At 45.0% G+C, this 20,973-nt stretch overlaps 1 protein-coding gene across 1 annotated transcript; it reads right to left on the reverse strand.

The window, feature by feature from the left end:
- Positions 1-2,048: 2,048 nt before the first annotated feature.
- Positions 2,049-16,450, reverse strand: ZFP64 (ZFP64 zinc finger protein). Its single transcript, XM_086622747.1, has 7 exons — positions 16,396-16,450; positions 15,661-15,900; positions 14,147-14,308; positions 13,084-13,146; positions 12,232-12,483; positions 7,325-8,420; positions 2,049-3,014 (listed from the first exon to the last, which is right to left on the reverse strand). Exons 1-7 carry the CDS (start codon positions 16,448-16,450, stop codon positions 2,813-2,815), a joined length of 2,070 nt encoding a protein of 689 aa, XP_086478873.1. The 3' UTR covers positions 2,049-2,812.
- Positions 16,451-20,973: the final 4,523 nt, after the last annotated feature.

The raw sequence follows: 20,973 nt of genomic DNA on the forward strand, positions 1-20,973 counted from the left end.
ACTGGTATTAAAATCTAGATCACCAATAGACTAGTTAAACCTACTCAAAGATCTAGCACAGGTTTTGAAAGCTGAAAGTATAATTTGCTATTACCTTTCGTGTCACTCAGTATTTACAATTTGGTAAAGGAAAAAATTCAAACGCAACTCATCTCTCATTTGATCTTCGTTGTAGTTTCCCATCTCCTTTGCTATGCTGGTGTAACTGGTTGTAGAGCAGTGCTGTACGCTGGACCACTGAGATGACCTGAAGGATCCTCCCCTTCCTCTGCACGTCTAAATAGAGTTGAACCTCAACTGCACCGAACTTCCCCAGGCTTGCTCCCCTGCAGCTCAGTTGTCCGCCAGCACATGCCACAGCCTGGGCAGCTCAGCCCCACCGTGCACTTGTGCTCCTGGGGAAGCATCTCCTCCTCTGCAACGCTAGTGCTGCACAGGGTCCACAATCGCTGTAAGCTGGGGGAAAAATGTATTTACTGTTCCAGGACTGAAAGTGCCCCATCTATCAGGGACCACGTATAATTAGATCAAGCACTTACCTGTGATGCCTTGTATCTTCCCAGTGCTTTACAAGTAGTCTCAACACAGCTGAAATGTAACGATGGGATCTGTGCTATAGGCACAATGACTGGAGAGCCACAAAACAGCAACGCCAGAGTTAAAACTCAAAGTATCTAGGCTTTCAACTTACTGTTCTCAATGAATGTTCTGCAGTGATCTAATGTAGTAAAAACTTCCAGCCTACTTCTAATTTGTATAAAAATAGGTTTGTTTGATGACTTGGAACTGGGTCTTGTCAGCTCCTTAAATCACCTATCTGTAGGGAAGAGATAATTAACAGGTGACAAACCTCTATCACCAGAAAAGAACAAGTGTAGGAAATAATAAACCCTGAACTACAACTGTCAGTGAACTTAGAACTTTTGCTTCATATTTCAACGCAGCAGAGGAGTAGGAAACAAGTCTTTAATAATGCTTTTAATTCAGCATTTATGGAGCTTCACCCTCTAACTGGAGTGTGGTCTTTTCTGATATCCACAAGTGTCAGACACGCTGTCAGGCAGTTCAAATCAAAACCCAGATTTTAAAACCAAGATTACTTGGAAGGGTTTTTTCTTTTAAAAGAACATTGATTTAGAATCAAACATCAGGAAGGCAGAAGATACATGGATCTGCAAAAATACTATTTTCCCATAAATAATGAAGATAGCAATATGGGAGCATTGAAATTTAAACAACCTTCATTTCAACAAAAAACAAGTCACATTTCCAAGAATCACCTGTATGACTCCACTTGTGAGTTCTGATGGCATTTTCCTACTCATCACTGTAAAGCAGGAAGCCTTACGCTGTAGGTAGAGTATGTATCACACAGAGGGAAGGAGCAGGGAGCACCCCCAGGTACACAAAATAAAACGTAAAAACTTCAAACATGAGGCCTGTTCAGAAAGTGGCCCTAATTATGTAAGTTTTTCAAGCATGTTTCTAGCACATAAAGCAATCATTCTATGTCTCCCACTAGCAAATACTGTGAAATTTAACTTGACTCTGATTCCCCAAGAGGGAATCTCCGAGCTAGTTTTGGTAACGATCTCTTTTCAGTCTTCATGTATGTTAACAATTGTCCTTGAGACGCTGCCTGGCTGTGAAATGATGTGATTTTTGCATATCCAGGCACCTAGAGAGCTGTGTACTTTCCCAAGCTGAGAGTCTGTTCTTTAACTAGATAGCTCGATAGTGAAGATATTATTAGCTACCACTACGAGAATGCTCACCAGATTGGGCTATAATATTGCATAGCTCAAAATACAGCCTAGAATTCATTCGTTACAGAAATGCACATCATATAATGGTAAATTACTATTTTGTTGTGATCCAATCTGAATTTATGCTAGAGTTTCAGACCTTGGAATCTTTATTTCAAATGAAGTGAATTCTATCTTTCCTTTCTCCTCTTTAACCTGAAAAGAACAGAGCCAAAATGTAATGCACTTTTACCACCCATGCAACTACAAAAACGTAGCATCAAAATAAAAACAAAATTTAAGTAATGTTTGTAAAAAATATATTTACAGTTGTTTTGTTCTTTAAGACACAGAGATCACTGTGCCATATACATAATTTGCAATAGTGTTCTTGCTAACAAAGTTAGTTATTACTGATGGACGGACAAAATTCTTTTGTTTTCCAAAAAAGATCACCTAATCTTCTGAGCAGGCATTTCCAGATTAAGAGCCAGGTGCTAGCAACTTCTACAGATATCAAGGAACAGTCCCCTTAAACTTTACTAGAGCTGCATTAGACCCAGCAGTAGACACTCCTGACTGATCAACAACCAGCCAGGTGCAGTTAATGCATACATAGCATGTAACTGAAACAGACTTCATTAAAAATGTACTTTGGAATGGCTTGGAGTATTACATTTTTGTGTGTGCATGAAAGAACGAGTCTGCTGTGAAGGTAATACATCGTCAGGGGTAATACATCATAAGGTAAGGCTTTCTTATTTCAGCCAACACAATACAAGAACCATATTCCGGGAAGCTTACTGCTTGGTGAGATTGTCAACAGTTGCTTCGATGCTCAGATGTTACAAAAACACAGCCTCTGATTTCAATAGAGGCACATACATACACACATCCTCGTTCTCACATACGAGATGTGTGTATCCATGTACAGACAAGTAACACATGGAAGGGCACAGTATTTGGCTTTGTAGGACAAATCCTACATTCTCTTATGTTCCATGTATTTCTGCTGAATTCAGCACTGCCTCTGAGATTGCAATTTGTTTAGTAATAGTACTTTGTGCCTAATCTGGTATGGAGTCTGCTGGACACAGCAAAGCTGTGTGGGCTCCACTTTGAATGATAGAATAGGTCTGCTTAGGGGCTTCTGTGTGAGAGGATGAGGAAAAGATAGGAGGAGGGGGAGCTGAAGTGGACACTGTTATACTTTGACCTCCGTCACTAACCACAGTCACTTCTGTTGCTCCTTCTTGTATTAAAGCATTATAGAATCATAGAATCATAGAATCATAGAATGGTTAGGGCTGGAAGGGACCTTCAAAGGTCATCTAGTCCAACCCCCCTGCAAGGAACAGGGATATCTCCAACTAGATCAGGTTGCTCAGGGCCTTGTCCAACCTGGCCTTGAACGTCTCCAGGGATGGAGCATCCACCACCTCTCTGGGCAACCTGTTCCAGTGTTCTACCACTCTCATGGTAAAAAATTTTTTCCTAATATCCAACCTGAACCTACCTCCCTCTATTTTAAAACCGTTACCCCTTGTCCTATCATAACTGGCCCTCCTGAACAGCCTCTCCCCATCTTTCCTGTAGGCCCCCTTGAGGTACTGGAAGACCGCTATAAGGTCACCCCGGAGCCTCCTCTTCTCCAGGCTGAACAGCCCCAACTCTTTCAGCCTGTCCTCATAGGAAAGGTGCTCCAGCCCTCTTATCATCTTCGTGGCCCTCCTCTGGACCCTCTCCAACTGGTCCATGTCCTTCTTATGTTGGGGACTCCAGAACTGGACGCAGTACTCCAAGTGAGGTCTCACGAGGGCAGAGTAGAGGGGGAGAATCACCTCCCTCGACCTGCTGGCCACGCTCCTCTTGATGCAGCCCAGGACGCGGTTGGCCTTCTGGGCCGCAAGAGCACATTGCCGGCTCATATTGAGCTTCTCGTCCACCAGTACTCCCAAGTCCTTCTCCTCAGGGCTGCTGTCGATCCATTCACCACCCAGTCTGTATTTATGCCTGGGATTGCCACGACCCAGATGTAGGACCTTGCATTTGGCCTGGTTAAACTTCATGAGGTTGGTACGGGCCCACCTCTCCAGCCTGTCGAGGTCCCTCTGGATGGCATCCCTCCCTTCCAGCGTGTCGACGGCACCACACAGCTTGGTGTCATCGGCGAACTTGCTGAGGGTGCACTCCATGCCACTGTCCACGTCACCGACAAAGATGTTGAAGAGGGCCGGGCCCAACACGGACCCCTGAGGGACGCCACTCGTGACCGGTCTCCACTTGGACATTGAGCCGTTGACCACTACTCTCTGAGTGCGGCCATTGAGCCAATTCCTTATCCACCGAGTGGTCCATCCATCAAACCCATGACTCTCTAGTTTAGAGAGAAGAATGTCGTGCGGGACAGTGTCAAAAGCTTTGCACAAGTCCAAGTAGATGACATCCGTTGGTCGACCCTTGTCCACCGATGTTGTCACCCCATCGTAAAAGGCCACCAAGTTGGTCAGGCACGATCTGCCTTTGGTGAAGCCATGTTGGCTGTCACCCACCACCTCCTTGCTCTCCATGTGCCTTAGCATGGTTCCCAGGAGAATCTGCTCCATGACCTTGCCAGGCACAGAGGTGAGGCTGACCGGTCTGTAGTTGCCCGGGTCCTCCTTGTTCCCCTTTTTAAAAATGGGGGTTATGTTCCCTCTCTTCCAGTCATCGGGGACCTCGCCAGACCGCCACGACTTCTCGAATACAATAGCCAGTGGCTTGGCAACTTCATCCGCCAGTTCCTTCAGGACCCGCGGATGGATCTCATCAGGTCCCATGGACTTGTGCACCTTCAAGTTCCTCAGATGTTCTCGAACCTGGTCTTCAAGTACAGTGGGCGGTGGTTCATCCTCACAGTCCCTGCTAGTTCTTTCCACAGCTTGGGTGGTAAGACAAGAGGCTTTACCAGTGAAGACTGAGGCAAAAAATTCATTGAGTACCTCAGCCTTCTCTATGTCCCGGGTAACCAGAGCACCAGTATCCTTCCGGAGGGGGCCTATGTTCTCCTTGGACTTCCTTTTGTCCCCTACATACCTATAGAAGCATTTCTTGTTGCTTTTTATATCCCTTGCCAAATTCAGTTCCTTTAGGGCTTTAGCCTTCCTCACTTGATCCCTGGTCACTCTTACAGCTTCTCTGTATTCCTCCCAGGCTATCTGTCTCCGCTTCCACCCTCTGTAGGCTAACCTCTTCATTTTCAGTTGGTCCAGGAGCTCCTTGCTCATCCACGCCGGCCTCCTGGTCTTTTTGCCCGACTTGTTCTTCGTCGGGATGCACCTCTGCTGAGCTTGGAGAAGGTGCTCCTTGAATGTGGACCAACTTTCCTGGGCCCCTTGTCCCTCCAGGGCCGCCTCCCACGGCACTTTGCCCATCAGGTGCTTCAAGAGGCCGAAGTCCGCCTTCTTGAAGTCTAGGGTACAGAGCTTGCTGAATGGTTTCCTTGCTGCCCCATGGATCTTGAACTCCACTGTGTCGTGGTCACTGCAGCCAAGGCTATCCTTAAGTTTCACATCGCCCACCAGTCCCTCCCTGTTGGTGAGCACAAGGTCAAGCATGGCACCCCTCCTTGTCGGCTCCTCTATCACCTGCAGGAGGAAGTTGTCATCCACGCATTCCAGGAACCTCCTGGACTGCCTGTGCCCTGCCGTATTGTCTCTCCAACAGATGTCAGGGTGGTTGAAGTCCCCCATGAGGACCAGGGCTTGTGACCGCGAGGCTGCTCCTATCTGGCTATAAAGCGCCTCATCTGCTCTGTCCTCCTGGCCAGGTGGCCTGTAACAGACTCCTACCGTAACATCCCCTATCCATCCCCGTCCTCTAATCTTGACCCATAAGCTCTCTGTCAGCTCGTCCTCCGACCCCAGGCGAAGCTCCACGCACTCCAGCCGGTTGCTGACGTAGAGAGCGACACCCCCTCCTCGTCTCCCCTTCCTGTCCTTTCTAAAAAGCTTATACCCCTCCATGTTGACACTCCAGTCATAGGAGTCGTCCCACCACGTCTCCGTGATGCCAATAAGGTCGTAGCCCTGCTCATGTACACGCATCTCTAGCTCATCCTGTTTATTTCCCATGCTGCGTGCGTTGGTGTACATACACTTGAGATGGGCCTCCGACAAAGCCGACTCGCTGGCTGGAGTGACAGGTGTTCTCTTGGACGGCAGTGTAAGATCGTTCGAACATACCTGCGATCCATCCTCAGCTTCTGGACCCTCGGTGCTGGCACTGGTGCCATGCTGACAGCGGTATAGATCTGACTTCTTGGCTGGAATTCCCTTCTTCTGTTCTACAGATACTTCCAGCATATCTTTACCATTCTTGATATTCCCCCCCTCCCCCTTCAAATCTAGTTTAAAGCCCTGCCAATGAGCCCTGCTAGCTTTTGAGCTAAGACCCTGGTTCCCCTCTGAGAAAGGCAGGTCCCATCCGGTGCCATCAGACCTGGTTCAGCGAAAGCCTCCCCATGATCAAAGAAACCAAATTTCCGTCGGTGACACCAGCCTCTGAGCCATCTGTTAATCAAATCTGATTTTCTATTCCTTCCTATGTTCTTTCCTGCCACTAAAGGGACTGAAGAGAACACTACCTGGGCTCCTGACCCTTCGACCAGTCGCCCCAATGCCCTGAAGTCCCTTTTGATGTCCTTTGGACTTCTCTCTGTTAGCTCATCAGTTCCAACCTGCATGACCAGTAATGGATAATAATCAGATGGCCGTACCAGAGCAGGGAGTTTCCTAGTGATGTCCCTGACCCGGGCCCCAGGGAGGCAGCAAACTTCCCTGTGGGTTGGGTCCAGTCGACATATTGGCCCCTCTGTTCCCTTCAGAAGGGAATCGCCTATGACAATTACCCTCCTTTTTCTTTTAACAGGGGCAGTCAGAAATCGTGGAGCAGACTGACTCCCCTTAGGCAACCCTCTGCGTGGGCCCTCATCTATGCTTTCTTCTTTTGATGAGGCTTTAATACCGATGGCAGTCCGACCCGGCTTTGGAGACACCTCCAAGCAGGGACAGCCATCACCCTCCCTGTCTTCCAGTTCCCCTCGCAGAGCACTGTACCTGTTACGTAAGGTCACCTGGGGGGGCAAGGGAATTGCCAGGCAATTGTGCTTGCCACGCCGAGCAGGGACCTTGTGCCATTGCTCCTCGTCCCCTAATTCCTCACATTCCCTGATCCCCTTTACCCTCTCCACTTCTTTCTGCTCTGCCACAACCAGATTATGGCAGCTGTCAAATTCCTTCTCGCTTTCCCTAATTATTCTTAACCTATTCACCTCCTCCCTGAGTTCCAGCACTTCATCCTGGAGCTGCGCCACCCGGCTTAGCAGGTCATCGACCTGCTCGCACCTCACGCAGCCCTCCTCAGGGTTGCTCCTAGCTACCAAGGATAAGCTGTGACATTCCTCACAGCCTGTGACCTGAACACCCACATCCCCTCGAGTGGGTGCTGAAAGCACATTTTTCCTCCTCCGAGTCGCCACCATGACTCCCTGATAAGATGAAGTACCTCAAATCCCGTCCAAGGAGCTGTAGACTGCATTAAGACCTTCTAAGTCAGAGCAGCTGATTCCAGAGCTGGTGATGAAAGCTTGGTTTGCTGAAGCCTCATGACTGCTGACAGGAGCAGCGGGAATCAGAGTTTGATGTAAAGCGCTTCCATCGCTTTGATCGTGGGTCGTGAGAAGAACTGCTGGTTGTGCCACAGGCCCTGCTTCACTTTGAGATATGGGAGGTGGAGGTGGTGCCAACAAACTCACTTGGCCCAGCAGCTGCAAGCGGCTGTTGGCTGAGAGATCTTCCTGATTCTGGCTAACTAATGTAGGAGGCACGACATTCACTGATGCAGCCTGAACAATACTGTTAGTCTGAGGGACCTGGTGACCCACGATGATCTTGACCCTTCCCTCATTGTATGGAGAAACCTGAGCAGCCTGAAGCGGGACCTGGAGGTGACTGACAGTAATTGGGGCACTGGCCTGCCGGCTGGGATCCATCTGGAGCTGTAGAACAGCCAGTTCGCTATTTTTACATCCATTATACATACTGTGCTGCTTCTTATGACTCCTGAGAGAATCTTCTCGGACAAAGGAAGCGTCACATAGGTCACACTTAAATGCTTTCCTGGCATCCAATCTGGCAACTTGCCTGGAGCCACCTTGCTTTGGCCTATCTCCTTCCTTCTCCACCGTTTGCTTCTTGCTCTTGACTTTGTCACCATGAGCTTTCCTCACATGAGTTGTCAGGTTGCTCCGCTGCTTGGTATCAAAGCTGCAGAATTCACATTTGAAAGGACGATCTTTGCAGTGGATGCGCTCGTGCACTTTCAGAGCTGCCTTGTTGGAGCAAGAGTAGTTGCACTCTGAGCACTTCACTGGTTGCTCGGGCTGATGAGTTCTTATGTGGTGCCGAAGGCTTGTTTTGTTTCCACACTGAAATTCACACTCTGGACACTTGAGAGTATTTTCCATGCTGTGCTTGATACGAATGTGTGATTTCAAGTTTCCTTTCATGGCGCAGCGGACCTCACAGAACTCACATTTGTAAGGCTTCTCACCAGAATGCACACGCATGTGCCTCTTCAAGTCTGAGTTGATTTTAAATTTAGCAGGACACATCTGACATTGGAAAGGTGCATCACCTGTCAGCAAAAAACATAGTTCAAATCACAGATGAGACACCAAGATCCATTGGAGAGACCAATGCTACAATGAATTATGTACAGCTCGCTTGTTCTAAATACTCATAAGCTCCAAACATGTTCTCAAGATGTGAAGAACTTTAACAGCACAGTATTTATCATGAGGTCCAACGTATTTGTGTGCAAGCTCTCCAGGAGCACGCCTGCCCTGCCCACATCTGTTGTTTTTTCATGTCTGCATCTTAGATATCCTCCATTTTCAGTTCATTTTGTGTGTAAAACTGTTCAGAGTGCTCCAGAGAAGTGACTGAAGTTTCTCATTTGTCTCTCTTTAGCAACAGTATCTCAACCAGTTTAATAAACACTAACTTTAACAACTGCTATGTTTTTGAAGTCTAAGAAAACAACATAAACAAATCCATGTCTTGGGCTTACACTACAAGATTTACAGGGAGGCTGGTAGGTTAACTGTAAGCCTAGGTAAACGGTAGGCTACTGTGGAAACAGACCTTAACAGCCACCAGTCTTACTGCTCAACCATATAGTCACGTTAGATTAGCTGACAAGAAAAACTGATTACTTTTTTGGCCTCGTTCATGTGATGTAGCACAAAGACTACTGCTGACACAGGAAGATAGTGGAAACTCTTGTCCAGAACATAAGGAGATGTAGGGATAAAAGTCCATACACAGGTCAGTGTCAGGTGACTGCACAACCATAGCATCACTACAGTTACAGAGAAAAAAAAAAAAAGAGGGATCACAGCTACATAAACGCAACTGGAAAGACAAATGTGGGACTAATGAATCATGTATGCAAGTCTGTGACTCTGGGGAAATGTGTTTACACAGAGAAGTAATATTAAGCTTTTGTTTTTCCAGAATTACAGAAAACAGGAAATATATTTGCCCCATGTAGCACGCCTAATAATGTTCCACAGATCACTTCAAGAAAATCCACTACCAGTTTGCATGCATGCAAACAGGTACACAACATATTCATAAGTGCTTGGGTGTTTTTTTTTTTGGATAGCAACACTGATCCAGAAATCTAACAAGGTAGTTGAAAGTTAGGTCACATTCTTAACTGATAAGTGTGTTCATTTTTCATGCTTTATCTGCAAGATCTCTGTGAGCCTATTCGTGTCAGACTACCTACAGGAATAACCATTTGAATTGCCTGGATCTAAACTACTATTTTGCATTTTCTTTATTTGCAGGCTTCTGTCACAACATGCATGACCAAACTAAGCTGTAGCTCTGTTTAGTCCATAGTCAATTCCAGGGTAAAGACAAGTGACTCCATTCTGAAGTCATTAAGAAAAATCCAAAGCAAACCTGCCAACCCGACTAAATAACTGCTCACTTTTTTCTTTAATCTAAATATGCAGTTTTCTAAAGTACCTGAGCATGAAGTCTTTAGGTAGGTGTTATTTTGAAAAAAGGGGAAGAATTTTATCACTAGGTTCTAAGACACTCTTGGTGGTGGAAGGAAAAAGAGTGTACTTAGTTCAGCAATCATTTATCACCTTCAATAATCAAACTGCAAACAGCTGATCTATTTTATGAGTTAATATTTTATAGAGTTTGTGATAGCTGTATAATTTTGCATAATTTGCTTATCCAGCTACATATGTCATAGGTTTAGCTGCATATTCTTCAAATCAAGTTGTGGCCTACTGTGCTAATCCATGTATCTGTTTAATAATTGAGATACATGGTGTACTATCTGTATTAAACAGATTTTATTAATGAAGATGCACTGTTTGTTCATCTAGTTTATTTTACAGTTTCATCTACACACTGCTACTGAATTTTTATCTACTTTGCTGATGAAGGCAGACTATGTATTTAAATGACTTAATTTTCACATACTGGGTAGCACAATATATGAAAAAGAATTAGTAATTTTACTGAATATAGCAAAGTATGTTGGTTCCATTTATTTAAAGAGTGGTCCATTACTTATATTTCTTTACATTTCTGTCTATATTTAATCGACACTGACAGAATACAGCTTAAAAACAAAGTGTCTGGTCCTGGAATTATTAGTTGTAAGAGTAGTTTTACTCAAATTAACAGGAAACTGATCTTTTGATGACTAGTTCAACAAGTAATGCTATACAGATGATCTCACGCTGAGTAATGTACGTTACACTCACTTTCTAGAGAATGACTAATTTAATTCCAGTAAGCAATACATTCTGCATACCAGTCTTACTTTTCCCCTCAAATTGGCTGTGTGCATAACAGCTCTGTAACCTAACAAGGATGAAATGATTACTTTCAAAATTCTTATGTCTCCTTTCAGCAAATCTAAAGAAGTCCTTTCACAAAAGAGGATTTATTTTTGAGAAATGAAAGAGATAATAAAACTACAGACTTGAATTTCAGCAGCATTCAATTGCTTAAGATACAGACTGATCTGCCAAAAAGAAGGAAGGTATCCTTCCCAACCACTGCAATATCTAAAGCCACAAAAATTTAACTCTGCTGGAAACACAAGAGAACCATGATCATTCAAAGCTTCTCCCACAGTCAAATTCAGAGCACACCTGTCCACTGCATAAATGCACAAGTATTCATGCTCTTGTATGACATGGGGAAAACACGATACCATATTCTCTGACTAGTGTTTACTAACAGATAACTTCTCATAAGAACCAATACTATTTTGACTGACCATTGCGTCTTCTCATATAGCAACAGAAAGACAGAAACTTGTACAACAAGTGCCTGACAGTCCTGCCTGTTCCATCACAGCAGATTTGTGAAGTATAAAAGATTCTTTTCTGCTAGAGACAGATTGGTTTAACCCTCCCCTCCTTCACAATGCACAAGGGATTTATTTCTTTTATCTACTCAAAATGAATCCCATCTTGCACACACCTGAACTAATGTTGTTTAGTACTCGAATTCAGAATCAGATGTAGGGTAGGTTCAAAGCTAATCTAGTAATCACTGAACCATATCCACCCTGCAGCTAAAATTCACAGAACTAATCAAATGTATAAAAGACAACACAGAAACTAATCCAGTACCCTGCATTAGGTGAAAAACAACATACAAAGACAACTGTACAAAGACAACTGTACAGCAGTATCTTTATAGCAAATCTCTTCTAGGAACAAGCAATAAAAGAGAAATCTGATTAAAATAAAAATTAGTCAAATAATGCAAATGTAAAATGATGCAATGTTTATAAGCCTGGAAGCTAAAGCTTTCTATCCGTAGAGCAAAAATGATACGGGCAGAATGTAGTTCCGGCTGCTCATGCTACACTGTTAATGTCCATCAGTCTGCACATGGAAGGTACCACAAAGAAAGGTCAAGAAAAGATGTAACTGATGTAACTTAAATTGCTAATTACTTGCTAATTTACTGATGCAAGAAAAATTAAGTTATGCAGTTGAGATTTGCACTGATATAACTAGTTCAATTATAAAGTAATTTCAGTGTTTCCAATATAGTGAACCAGATTTGAGAGACACAGATAGGAACCCTAGATACCCTTAATCAATCAGATCCTTCAGTTCTATGGGTTTAAGAACATTTAATAGGCAGTTTCAAAGTCAATTCAGAAGAAAATCTACCAAGAGTCAGATCCATCTTCTGATTGCTTCCACGTATTATTAGTAGAGCTGTATTGCCCTACTAGACTCCATGCCCAAGAAATTCACAGAAGCTGGATGTCTAGGGGACCTGTGAGAATTTAAATAGGCCCTTTCTGGCATCCTGACACCTACGTACTTTTAAAAATCTTCCCTATGACCTTCAAACCTTTACAGACCTGAATTTGAGTATAGACTTACCTGTGTGAGATCTGAGATGTACAGTTAGCTGGCTGGAGTTGCGGCTGGCATAAGGACAGATCTGGCATTTAAAAGGCCGCTCGTTGGAATGAATGCGCTGGTGCTTGTTGAGACTGCTGCTGTCAGCAGCTGCATAGTCACAGTGTTTACATTTGTAAGGCTTCACCCCCGTATGAGAACGCATATGCATCTTCAGCTTATCTTTACGACTAAAACATTTGTTACAAACTTCACATTTATGGGGCTTGTCTCCTGAAACAAACAGAAGAGCATCAACACATCAAGAATTTTTGCACCATAAAGATGTTGTTGCAATAAAAAAAGAAAAGCACGAACTAGACACTTAATAGAAATGGGACTAGTTTTCAAAAGCTGGAAAGCGGATTTCAGCAGCCATCCTATCAGGTAAGAACTCTGCTATGCTCCGGAAGGCTACATGCACAAGTGCAACAAATTTAGAAGACCCTTTGGAACCTTCTCTTTACAACTCAAATTGCGGTTTAGGGGGAAGGCAGATGAAATGTTGGAATCATTGTTTGATATGAAGAACAAACTAGCTTTATTCACCACCACCACACTGCACCCTGATAAACACATGGCCTGCACCTCAGAAATTTAACTGTGCCTTAAATCGATATACAGTGTTCATGTTTCATAGCTGTGAAGTGGTACTGCCCATAGCAGGATATCCTTTATCCCAAAAGGCACAGAGAACTACAATACTTGAATGTACAGACGTACATGTACATTCTATCCAATTTAACTACAGATACTCTATTTGTAGGAAAATTCCTTTTGGCAAAAGTCAAAAGGAGAAACCAATCAAAAATAAAGTATAGCAACTGTATAAACCTGTGTGTGTTCGTAGATGACGTTCCATATCCTTCATACCATAGGAAGTCTTGAACTGGCAACCTGAAAATGGTAAGATTAAAGACCATTAAATTCAAGGAAAATCTAACAAAATAGTAAGAATACACTACCATACTATGCACATCATGTTTTCTTTCAAGAACATTTTCTTTAAAATTCAGTATTAACAAAAACCTAACTCCCCTATCTTGTTTACTCACATCTACTTAAAATAGTGACTGGCTTAAGTAGGAACTTTAGTTTTCTAATGCTTCTCCTAGGAGGCAATTCACTCTCTACATTTCTGTTTTCTGTGAGCTTTGAAACAAGTTCTCCAGAATCCCTGCCTAGGATTTGAGATGCTCTTTACACGGGGGATGCTGGGGCAACTAATTAATTCCATGTACGACTTTAAGTTAGTGCAACTGGGAACTCACGTAACAGCTCACCATTTAGCAATTCTGTCCAAGTGGAAAATGTTACAGTTTTAGAGCACAGAAATGAATGCTAAGCATTTGAAATGTGTCTTTCAAATGAAGGCAAGTTTGCAAAAAGAGGCGGTAACTTCTATCATCATTAACACCACTACTCATCTACAGAGTTGACTCTATACGTTTTCTGCATATTGTATGGTTTTTACTCACTAAGGCCTACAAATACTTTGGTTCAATCCATCCTTATAAAAACGCTAACTGACCAGAGACAAAACAGATAAATATTATACATACATTTTGCATTATCATGTACAATGGCAGTTGGCAAAAAGGTAACAAGACTCCGCTCTTACAGTGCTATGGGTGTGGGCACAGGCCAATGTCTATGCACGAACTCACTGCAGCATTGCCAGAGTATACCCCAGTATAACACCAAAGTCTAAGGACATGTGAAATCAATAGCAAACCTACTACTGGTTATCACTGGTAGTACATCACACCCTTAGTAAGTTGCCTTGCAGGTTCTGCACATCTTAACTGCTTATGACAGACAGAGCTACCGTGCATATCGCTATATGGAACTTACCAATTTTTAAATGAAAAGGAAGTAGGTATAGTCCACATCTTACCTGGATAGCAGCAGTTTAATTTCTTCTGTGCCAGCGAGGAAGTGGATTTTCTTGAACGTGCTTTTGGTGGTGTAGAGACGATAGCAGCAGTTGGAGGCTCACTACTCTCACTGGGCAGGTAGGTTTGATAGCCATGCTCAAAAACAAACTCTGGTGCAGAAACTAAACACGTAAAAGAGCTCAATTTGAGAACATCAACTTCTCCAATCAGAAAAATCTAGTATTTTCTAGTTTCATTAATTACTTCTCTGTTACTTTTTTTTTCCAGCAACATTCCTGTTCACCTAGGGGAAGGGGAAAGGGGGGAAAGGCTTTTCTCTCCCTTGCTATCAGTGAAAATTCTGTCAAGACTTGATGAGCCACACTGAACTTGGTACAACTCTGCACAGGCCCACTTGTCTCCCCTCTGAATCTTATCTAACTGAACTGTTCAGTTTCTTAAGTTCAGTTTCTTCTGATGCCTGTCCATGTCTCACATTAATAAAGGTTTGTTTTTCAACACTGGCTGTGCTACAGCCCAAAGGAGAAAAAAACCTGAATGATTTATATGGCAAATGCTGTCAAAAAGGCATCAAGTAAAAGAATTTTTCTTAAAAATTGTTTAAAAAGTTCAGCCTTTTTCAACTATACTGTTTTTAGCTAATACTCACAACAGGTGAAACTATCTCAGCCAAAGGAGCAGCTTTTAAATCAACTAAACAACGCTGTACCCCAAAAGGGCAGAAGGATATAACTGCCCTCAGTTTAAAGATGAGCAAATATGAAGCAGAAAAATGACTCATCCAAAATCTATACCGAGTTGAGGGATTATAATACTAAAAATTCCTGGAAGTAAACCCTGAATTCAGCTTGTTTCACTGCTCTTCCAGATTCTCTGCCCTAATCTGTCTATCCAGATTACAGTCAAATAACTTGGATTTTATTAAGGTCCCAGACCAAAATGTAGTACCGTAAAACTATATACAGAAGGGCAAACCTTCACACACAGAAAAAAATTCTTGGTTTATTTCCACGTCTGCAGGATCAAGGCCTCACTTGAGCCTTTGCATAGGCAGAAATTTTGAGTAATATTTTTCCTGCCAATTAGCTGTGGCAGCAATGTTAGGGAATATGATGTTCTCACATAAAAAGGCCTGGATTGGCGCCCGACAGCAATTCTGTGTCTTTTTCATCAGGAGCACTCTTAAAAAACAAAACGTATAGTAATTCGATTATTTTTCACAAGTATTGACTATTTCAATTAGTTTGCACAAGTTAGTTGGTTAGACAACATATTAGACTTAAGCAGTTCTCTAAGCGAACTCGTATCTCAATTAGCAAATTAACTGTTGTCATACCAAACCCAGGAAGGCAGTACACCACTTATCTTCCTTGGCTTGCAGGCACATGACGACTAATGTGAAAACTGTTATTTTAGCTTAGTGTGAGGGGGATACAGGAGCAGAGGGCTACGAACATTGCCACTTTGCACAAGTTGAGCGGTTTCAAGCTCCTAGTAGGCAACACCAAAGTACCTGTGATGGTTTGGGTCTCCGAAGCGATGGTCCTGGTTGTGGTTTGCGTCTGTGTCGATGGCACCGTTTCTTCGGACACAAACTGGACCGTACTGGTGGCGCCGGCCGTTGCACCAGTGAGCTGGCAACCGCTCTGCTTGTGCCCCACGAAGGCATCGAGGTTATTGAACTGCTGCTTGCAGATGCCGCAGATGTGGATGTCGGGGGTGAGCTCCACCAGCACGGTGGTGCCACCGGGAACTGTGGGAACAGGAGCAGGGTCAAGAGCTCGTCCTGAGAAAAGGCGAATGGGTGAAACCGCTCAAACCGACAGACATCCCGGTAGCCAAACACCCCGGCTGCGGGGGAGACCCGACCCCGCCTCGAGCTGCGGGGGGTCAACTACGGCACCGCGGGACCCCCGAGGCGCTGCCGGGGAGAACGGGCCGCCCGTGCCGCCCCAGATGCTCCACCGAAGGCCTCAGGGTCCCGCGGGGGGTCCCCGCCGCCGCGCCGCGCGGAGGGCCCACCGCCCGGCCCGGCGCTCCCGGCGGCCCGCGGCCCCTCGCGGGCTGTGCGGGCCGCGCCGCTCACGCAGATTCCCGGGCTCCCCCCCCAGCCAGGTTCCCGGGCTCCGCTCCCGCCTGCTTCATGCGCCACTCAGATTTCGGGGCCTGCCCAGGCCCCGGCTCAGCCCGGCTTCCGCCGCGCGGGCCCCGGAGCGCGCATAGCCCGCCGGCGCGCAGCGGCACTTACACTGCACGGGGCCGGGGAAGGCCTGCGCCGCCCCCCCGCCGCCGCCGGCGTTCATGGCGGCAGCGAGCCCCGCGCACCGCCTCCGCCACCTGCACGGGGCTGGTTACCGGCGGGGAACCCCTCCCCCGCGCCTCGGCCGCCGAGCGGGGCGGATGCGGAGGAGCCGAGCATGCTCAGTGGCGGCGGCGGCTGCTCTCACCTGCCCCCGGGGCTGAGGGCTTCCGCGGCTCCCGCCGCCGCCCCCCGGCTGCAGCACAGCCGGACCTGCCTCTACGTTGTGCCCGGCTGCCGCCCGCACCGGCATCAGCAGCAGGCCCCGTGCGGAACGTCCCTGACGAGCCAAATGGCCGCTTGTAAACGCCGGGGCCGCCAGTTCTGTGAGAGACGGACGGCCCCAGTCGCGCCTTCCCCGAGGAGCGGGAGGCGGCTCCGGCCAGGCGCTGGGGCGGCCGAGCTGCCCCGCCATGGCCGGGGCGGCGGCGCTGAGCCCTCAGCTGTGCTTCGGCCCTCCTTCCTCAGGGGCCTTCATCTTCAACTGGAGCTTTAGTTCGCCTGGCAGTGCTCGAGGGGGTTTGTCAATGGGCTAGGGCTGGCGCTGGGATGAAACCTAGGGGTAGCAGAAGCAGTGAAAACTGGCGTCGGGTTGTGGCCTTCCTGGTTGTATTCCCGGTCTTGGTGTGGAATCATGTTCATTGCGAGCACAGCACTAAACCGTGCTGGGAACCAAACCGGTTGCGTGGATGCCAGAAAACCTCTCTGATACTCCATCTCTTTTTATCAATCTTCCTTTCTCAAGGCTTCTCTTCTTACAGGCCATGTGTCCTCCGCAAGCCACCCGCCTTTGCTTCAGTCGTGCCCTCAAACCCCGAAGACGGTTTTGTTTTGAGTGCCAATAAGAACCTGATGCCTACTGAAAAGCCTCTCCGTTGTCCGAGGGCGTTTCTGGAGGTAGACCTCAGTGTGCATTAGAGGCAGACGGTGTTCCTCATACTTAAGGTTACAGAAAACTCTTTCCTATAAGATGACACCCCATTTTAGGGGAGATTGACCTGATTTGTGCCAAGTGCGTTTAGTGCTTTGCTGCAACAAGCTGGCTCAGATGTTGTGGAGTGCCAGCTCGCTGAAAGTTATGCCACTTTGTCCCATATTAAAAATGCAGCTACTCAGGAAAGACCCACAGCATCACACATACACTGAGTAGAAAATGGAAACTGGAAAGTCAAACAGCCTTTACTTTGGTAGGTGCCTTTTTCTACTTGAATTCCACCAAGCTGTAAGACACAGAAGCCTCCGTTTGCACGTGATCAGTAAAGAGTCGGTGTTTGGCAGCTGAAGTCTCTGACAGACACATTCCATCTATGTGCACTTTGCATCCAGTTCAGGCTCCTGATACCTTCAGACTTGTATTAGGCACTGAGAATTCTTTTGTGGTCTGAGGAGTGCACAGTAGTGGGGAGGAAAACATTTACCTGGCATTACAGGGGTAAAGAGGCTGCAGGGGGAGGAAAACGGGACTAACTTGGGTAACTGAAGATCATATAACGTGGATGAACAAGAATGGGAAAACAAACTATTAATTCTGCTTTCCCCTTCCAAATTTGATTTTGTTGCTGAACTGTTTTTATAGCTGTGTGGATGTAATTGTGTGTTCATTAATACATGCAGAATAGTTTGTGTATGCACTAAACATACCCAGAATTTCAAATGCCAGTTCATATTACAGTTGAAGTTTTATTATCCTGGGAAAGTGGTGCCTGCTTGACATTTCCGTTGACCCATTTTGGCAAAACAATCTAGCACAGACCTGGGATTGTTAGCGGCCCAAGATAAGACACAAAAGGTGATAATCCTAGTTCCGGCTTTTGAAACCTACTGTGTTTGATAGCACATCATAGTGCTGGTTGCAAGGATCAAATTTATCTCACTGCAAGACTTAAGGTATATTTTAATCCAATTTTAGATTAAAAATTTGATGAGCACATTAAAACGCATTAAACACATTAACTAAGAAGGGTACTAAATAAACTCCACACAATGTGTATTGGATGTGGAACATTACTAGGAGCTTAAAAATTTATTCAGAATCCCCTCTCTCCTCCAAAATAATAAAAGTTAAGGAATTTACATTGATTAGATGGTTTTATGATAGCATGGTGCACAACCAGCACCTATAAAGTACAGCACAGAAATACAAATACAGTTAGTGCAGACGGGACTGTTTTGGGAATATATCCAAAATAAATTAAATTTTAGAGTAAGGGTAATCAACCTGAATCTATTTTTCCACAGTGTAGATGGAGCTGTAGAACTGAAAGCTGACTTTTAACTCATTTTGCTGTTTTTTCCAGAACACTATGACCCATTTCCAAATTGACAGTGTCTGCCAGTCTGTCTACCCACCAATTATAGTTGCAGTCACAGGTGTACTTTGGAGTACAGCATAACTTATTTTTATCTATTTCTCCCTCGCTTTAATGCCTTTTCAGTAGAATACAAGCCTGCTTGACTTGATTAGGAAAGAATAGGTATTGTATTTTGTTAAAAGTGAATTTTCACTTATCCAAGGACCTATAACGACAGTTAGGCAGGGTACGTGCGCCCTTTTGCCTGCCAGAATAAGTACAGCAGGGAAAGAGGGTTGCAGCTGTACTCACTGATGTGCTCGCTCCTTCAGACGGAGTGTCAGGGTAACAGTATTTAATTGATACAGGGATGGTCTGAGGTGGCACTACTGAGTCACATGTGCATGGCTTCGTGTCTGGTACATTACCAGCTCTTTTAGAAACATTTGCTGCATTATTCAATTGGACACTATTAACGAGATACGTTAACTTACAGGAAAACATCAGAGCTAACTGTACTTCCTCTGAAAGAGGAATTCCCTCCACCCCTTCCATCATTCCTTCCAGGTGTCTTGCAAAAAGCGCTTGGTCAGTAGCAAACCCAGTTGACTAGTTCCCTGTGCTGGCAAGGGCTGAAGGCAACTGGAAGGGAAGTGCTCAGTCTTGGACTGCTCTTCCATTGTTCATCCCATCTGATATTTCCCAGCATGCTGCAAATAGAGCTTGGCTGGGATTTTTCAGGCTTTTTTCATTGGGGAAAGAGGAGGTGAGGCCAAATTAATACTTTTCATAGGGACATATGGATTTTGATAATGTCTGTGCTGGTTTCTCAGGTGCAGGCAGCTACGTTGGTTAAAACCAGAGAGAAAAAGGCACCTGCATGAGAAGAACCGGTAGCTTGCAACGCAGGCGCCTGTGGTTCAAGTCCTTGGCCTTTTATATCTTAAGGGAATATTAACTGTCAAATCACTCTCTCTGGGTTTTGTTTTGCTTTTGTTTTACATGTATGGTTAGAAGAAGAAAAGACAGTCGAGAGGCACTGACTTCAATGTAATGCAGAGCTTGAAATATTTTTTAAAATTCCTGTGTCTTTAGGATAACAGCCACCTTCAGATCCACTGCTATTTACAAGATCTCCTGACATACGGCACTTCCAAATATAATGCAAGGACCTGTCTTTAAAAGCATTGGACTTACCATTACATCTCCTCTCTGCATCAGACCTTCGCAGTGAAATGTTCTCAGAAGCACACGAGTAGGTGCATAACGTGGCTTGCAGAGACCCCGGTTACCCAGTGCACATTTACAGTCAGAGCTCTTCAAGGCTGGCTCCGCTTGCTGCTTTGCGTTTCAACAGTACTTGGCCTGATAGAGGCTGGATTCTGGCTTTGGCGTGAACATTCGAAACATCATTATTATCTTATTAATAACTAATAACACTTACAGAGCAGGACTTTATTGAACGATGTTCTGGACAGAGTTTTCGTTTTACTGGATGAGGATTGATGTCTGAGAGTATAACACCGTTCTGAGCACTTGAGTCATCGAGCAGAGCTCTGCTGAGATCACACTTGACACTATTTCCAGCCTTTAAGGCATAAATCAGTATGCATGTGTAATCTTCGTCACCCTTAACCTGACTGAAATGAAAATACTGCAGTGCTCCAGGCTCCCTACAAGTGCAGTGCAAGCAAACAAGGCCCAGAAAAGACAAATGTCAATCACGAGAGAGAAAGGAAAAAAAAAATCAGACAGAGGCATAAAAAAGTCAGGCCTCATCAGAGCCTCGGAGACAGGCGTTCCCTGGCGCTGTGTTGGACAGCTGTGGCCTCGATGCTTTCCTGCAGACAGATATTTATGTATGACAAGAAATGTGTAGACTTTTCCCTTCATACAAAGCTTCCATCCACCCCCTTCGTCATCCGAGATCACACAGGGGCAACGTATCCTACCTTGCAAGCTCAGAGAAAAAAAAAACACAACCCAAACCTATTGAAGTAGTGGAAAGAGAGTTATCGGTTGAGCTAGACAGGGGAACAAACCCTGTCATAGAGAAAGCTTTTAAAATATTATACCATTTATTGTTTCATTTGCCTTTCACAATAGGTGGAGGAGGACAGGTTTAAAAGAGAAAAAAAAAAAAGAAACCAAAGGTATAAGCATATAAATGAACAGAACATACCAATAAGACGTGGAAAAAACCCAACAGTATTGCAAGGAGAGAATCTAAACTGGA

This window comes from Tauraco erythrolophus, chromosome 18 (genome assembly GCF_009769465.1).
Source record: "Tauraco erythrolophus isolate bTauEry1 chromosome 18, bTauEry1.pri, whole genome shotgun sequence".
Taxonomy (NCBI): Eukaryota; Metazoa; Chordata; class Aves; order Musophagiformes; family Musophagidae; genus Tauraco; species Tauraco erythrolophus.